The sequence below is a fragment of the Nicotiana attenuata genome, unplaced genomic scaffold, assembly GCF_001879085.1.
Source record: "Nicotiana attenuata strain UT unplaced genomic scaffold, NIATTr2, whole genome shotgun sequence".
In the NCBI taxonomy this organism is placed as follows: Eukaryota; Viridiplantae; Streptophyta; class Magnoliopsida; order Solanales; family Solanaceae; genus Nicotiana; species Nicotiana attenuata.
The window spans coordinates 37,261-42,552 of NW_017674193.1; the positions used below are offsets into that span (position 1 = coordinate 37,261).

Here is a 5,292-nt window from a genome sequence, read left to right on the forward strand (position 1 = left end):
TTGACAGGATTATACCTGTAATGAACTGGAGAAGCAGGAGAAAGCTAAGTGATAAATTAACCAGTATTATTTTGAGGCCAGAGGCAGCTGGACCATACATTTGATGAGTTCAACCGAATTCATCATCTTCGACACGAAATATAGATATACATGTAAGAAGTTTACTAAAAGTAAATGGATTCAGTGCAAAAAGGTGTAAAAGTCCAGCTAGTGATATTGTCCGCTTAGGGTCTAGGCCCTCACGGATTTAAAATGTGTCACTAGGATCTAAGACTAGTTAACTTATATACCCAGCATCTCTCTTGTGTTTTGCCAATATGGGACTCTGTTTAAAGTCTCAGGTTGTTACAAAAAGCCTTGGAGATGTTGCAGCACAGAGTTGCAATGGAATAACAAAATGTTTAATATATCATAGTTCATACCCAGCAGCTATGGCAGCAATTGGTTTGAAACTGGAACCTGAATTGATGCATACATTGATTACATTAACCACGGGGCTGAAAGTTTCTAAACAGATTTAAAATCATCACATATCTGCATGTTATATATATTGTCCCTAAACTACCTATGGCACCTTGATTTACATGCGAGGATGAATCGAATATTACATGCAAGGAGAAAAATGAACTAAACATGATCTCCATTTAGGATCTAGTCTATCCAACTCAGGGATCAGCATGTCCAACAACTTCGTCATCACTATCGCTCTGTCCACTGAAATCCTCTTCACTGATCTCTTCATCACTCTCATCTTTCGGTGTGCCAATGATGTTCTCCTTCTTCGCATATCGCTCACAATACTCTGCATCATAAAATGATGTGTGAAACGTTCTACGGTCATTGGTTTCACATTCTCATACATGGTTAGAAGTTCCATTTAATTAACATATTTACAACATAGAATATCTGACTAACATACACGTTGGCCATGGTTGTCAAATTACCTTTCACTTTTTGCTCATACTGATTCTTGTCTTTCATCATCAGAGATGCTGCATCACCATTCAATGGATCCGAAGGATTTGGATATAGCAAAAGCTGTGGCAGGAACACCTCAAATACATTTAAGAGATCTGCACAATGGCATATGCTTGGTCAGATGTGGAAAAGCTCACAGTTCAGGGACATTATACGAAGTTGTCAACATCTAGGGCTGAATTTCCATTATGAAAATATCTCGAAAAGAGCATAAATGGAGTGTAAGAACAAAGTTAACTTATATGTCTCATCTAAATCAGAAACAAGAGTGACACCTTTCGTCATTTTCATTTCAACAGAAGATGTTCTTTACATAATCTGAACAGTGAAATGAGAGTTGAACTTCTATTATAGACCCTTTTTAAGGCTGTCAATGCCTACACTCAGGGGCGGATTTAGGGGGGCGCAAGGGGGTTCCGAACCCCCTTCACCGAAATTTACACTGTATTTATAAGGCAAAATCTATTTTTTACCTCTATATATTAAGTTTTGAACCCCCTTAACACAATCCAAAAGTGTAGTTTAGTGGTCAAGGGGGTTCAAAATCTACATAAGGTCATGGGTTCAATTTCCACTAGCTACAAAATAAAATTTTTTTTGAACCCCCTTCGTGGAGATCCTGCCTCCGCCACTGCCTACACTAGTGCCACAGCATAGAAAAAAATTGACTTGTATTAATTCATGTGTACAGCCTAATGCCTATGCTTAAAGAAACTTGAGCACAAACCTTAAGTTAGATGACAAAGAAAAAGGCATTTGTTTGAAACAAACTAAAAAGAAGACTTCATGCGTTTAAACTTCCATTTCACTCTAAAGTCTTAGTACTTTGTTCACTTAGCAGTATGCAATTACCAAACATAGGGCTCCATGACTGATTGATGACATCCAAACATACAGAGCCAGACCTGCAATAACAGATGAATCTCGTGAGTAATGGTGCATTACCATTTTCCTCATAGGCACTCTGAAGAATTGTGGTACAGAGGTTTGTTAAAGAGAGTAAAAGATGGAAGGGGGCCAACACACATATGACTATCTAACACATCTTACATGTGACTAACAAAGTAACAGCAAATTGCTTAAAATGCAGAAAGAATGTATATGTAGCTCACAGCTCATCAACATTGGGGTGAAATATTTTGTTGAGAAACCCAATGGAAGGAGACTTGTAAGGATAAGCATCTGGCAACTCGACCCTTATTTTCCAGACTCCACCTTCATAAAGGCCTGTAACAAAAATCATATAAACCAACTAACTCTATCACTCTGCATTATCTAAGAAAATAGCCCCATCTCCAATAGCAATACCATATGAAAATGTAATATGCTGCTCTACGGGAAAAACAACAAGTGCAAGATTCTGATAGACAAGCTACTTTACCGACTGAGAGCAGAAATGTCTTGATTGGCTATTCTTATGCTAAAAATATCGGCTGATGAGTATTAAAGTTATGACATTTTTGAGATAATTAAGAGACATAATTTTAACTATCAGTGTATATAGAAACTAATCCAATTAGAATTGCTGCCCTCACTTCAAAAACTAACTTTAAGAAGGAGAAATCCAATCAAGCGAAAAATGATCCTTCAACAAAGTAACAAAATCAATAAAAGACAAAGCTAAACTAGTATCTTTGTGACATTACTTTCTTTTGGGCCATGAAATTCAACATTGAACTCCGTAATTCCATCATTTATTGTCTCCACTGTGTAATCACTCATCATCCTGTGAAATGAAAATGAGATTAAAAATTATCACGGTGGCAAAGGAAAACCTCCTATATTGACTTTCGTTATGTATTCAGAAACATTTATCAGATAAGATGAAGTAAAAGCCAAACTGTTTAGAAACAGTAAAAATATATCAATGACAGCAAGAAAACCATATCTCAGATGTTCTTACAATTTCATAACATCCATATCTCTTCTTTTGCTTGGAGAAGACATTTTTCAACTAATTATTGATCCTCAAATCTGCGTAATGAAGGCAAGAATTCAACATATAAGTTTGACTGTTCAATAAACAAGATGCAAACAAAGAAACCAAACAGTAAAATGAGAAATTACATGGCTGTTTTGCACGAGCATAAGAAGAAAATGGTTATTACAACAACGACTACACGCCTTAATCCCAAGCAAGTTGGGATTAGTTACATGAATCTTACTGTCCATGTCGCTTAAGTACATCTCAACATTATAAGAAGTTAGTTTCTCTAGCACTAGAAGTTCTCTATATTTGCTACTGGCAGATATGACTCTGACAGTGAAGTTAAAGTAAATTACTAACACCACTAAACCTTAGTCCCAACTAATAGATGTTGCCTATAGAGATTCTTTTTCTTCCTTATATCATATTCTCCACGAGGTTCACGTGGATTTCAAGAGATTGTAGGTCTTTCCAGACAACTTCCTTCAATGTGATTTTAGGTCTACCTCATCCCCTTTAAACATAAGTGTTAGAGCACTGGTGTGTTTTGTCACCAGAAAGTTGGTCAGATTTACAAAATAGGCAAGGGCAGAATTGAATAGCAAAAGCCAAATTATTCTACTATCATCTCTTGCAAGTGCCAATGTGATGCCAACTACGTTTTCTTCCATCATAAGCGTTGCCGGCAATAGAAATAAAACTGCTATAGGAGCCATATAGAGTAGAAGGTTCATGGAATTCAGCTTCTCCCTTGATTCAAGGATGGTTTAAATAAAATAACCAACAGAAGATGTCTAGGAAACATCAGCATCGGAAGGGGAAACTCAGTTTCAAACTCATCCCATCAGTGAGTTTAATACTTAATACCATCTCCATTGAGCTGCTCAACCCTTCATTTAACTTATTACTAGTTCATCTACTGAAACACACGGTGACAAACATTCCAAAGACAAGGGTTCTTTAAAAGTAGCTTTTCTTACAAAACGATGGACTTGAATTTGACTTAGAGCTTTTGAGCAATCATGATGTCAGCACAATTAGATACAAGTTAGTATCACCATATCAAGCAACTATATGTTTGTGGTCACATAATATAGACTGTCAGCTTGAGCTGCAACTTGTCATTGCCTCTTTATCAGTAATCTAGTTAAGGGGGCACTTTTGGGGATGCATAAATTACATGAATCGTACTAATGGGGAAGTGTGGAGTAAATGATAAGCCTCAGAGTTTCATCTGTTCCTGATAGTAGCATAGCTACAAAAGGGTATCATTTACCAGGGCATCACAATCAAGTTACAGTAACCGCCTTAGTCTTGCTTAATTATTAGTACTAGTATATATTTCAAGAAGAACATTTTCATTTGGCCTTAAAGTGGCAAACCACATCTAACACGATATTAGAACGAAATCTGCACAACCACAATGCAGTTCAAAAGGTAAAATTAAGACAGAAGCACAAAAGTTTTTAAAAGTCTAAAAGTTTTCATTGAAAAATATTGACAAACTTGACTCCCTCAAATTAGATAAATCCATCCCAAGAGGCACAGCACCCAAAAGTTTAATCTAGTCTTGGCAATGCAAACAATTAGATAGGTTGGATGAACCAAATATTGAAAAGATCAAAACTTTGGCAGATTTAAGCAGAACAAACCCAACCCATCAAATTAAAAATACCGTTAAATAATTACAATTCATTCAATTGCCACAACATGCAAACACAACACACAACATCAAGACTAAAGTTCAAATGAGATAAAATATCAAGATAAACTTAGACTAACCAGAAATATGGGCAAAGTAGAAGATCTGAATTGGACAAAACAATGAATCAAAAGACACAATAAGAGAGAAAAAGGACAACAAAATAAAAGGGAAGGGGAAAAAGGGGAAAGTGTCGACATGTTGGCGTGTTGAGGCGGAGTTACATACAGAGTTGAAAAGGGGCACGTGCTATGTGCCAACAACTGACCACAAATTACGTGGCTTTGTTTTGCGCATTTTTTTAATCATTTTTTTTTTTTTTTTTTTTTTACCATTCCTTACATTTATTTACCTTGGCTTCTTCTTCACTCACTCCACTCCCCATTTCTGTAACTGAACCAAAAAACAAAGGTACCCCATGTCAGTAGTATACCCGTATTTCCCTCTTTTCCACTACTTTAAATAATGGGGTTATTTTATCTGGACAAATAAAATAAATTTTGTTGGCCTTAATATTTTTCGCTTGTTTAATGTTCCTTTTGGGAAATAAGTTTTTTGGACTTGACTTTCTTTGAACTATGGAAATGCTTTCGACATTTCTGTTTGATGTTAAATATCACCTGAAACTACCATTTTCCCCCATTTCTACATTAGCAAAGTTTTTGCATTTGTTTTCCTGCTCTTT

At 36.1% G+C, this 5,292-nt stretch overlaps 1 protein-coding gene across 1 annotated transcript; it reads right to left on the minus strand.

Moving 5' to 3' along the window:
- Positions 1–385: 385 nt before the first annotated feature.
- Positions 386–4,806, minus strand: LOC109218169 (ubiquitin-conjugating enzyme E2-23 kDa-like). Its single transcript, XM_019382511.1, has 7 exons — positions 4,688–4,806; positions 2,882–2,952; positions 2,625–2,704; positions 2,091–2,205; positions 1,831–1,883; positions 945–1,073; positions 386–802 (listed from the first exon to the last, which is right to left on the minus strand). The coding sequence occupies exons 2-7, from the start codon at positions 2,923–2,925 to the stop codon at positions 666–668; spliced, it is 558 nt and encodes a 185-aa protein (XP_019238056.1). The 5' UTR covers positions 2,926–2,952; positions 4,688–4,806; the 3' UTR covers positions 386–665.
- Positions 4,807–5,292: the final 486 nt, after the last annotated feature.

What these genes read in the sequence shown, in the direction of transcription:
- LOC109218169 (XM_019382511.1), bottom strand. Translation starts at nt 2,925, where the DNA reads ATGTCTTCTCCAAGCAAAAGAAGAGATATGGATGTTATGAAATT. An exon ending in ATTTCATGGCCCAAAAGAAA is followed by an intron (nt 2,206 to 2,624) that starts GTAATGTCACAA and finishes TTTTTGTTACAG; the next exon opens with GCCTTTATGAAGGTGGAGTC. An exon ending in GTATGAGCAAAAAGTGAAAG is followed by an intron (nt 803 to 944) that starts GTAATTTGACAA and finishes TTTATGATGCAG; the next exon opens with AGTATTGTGAGCGATATGCG.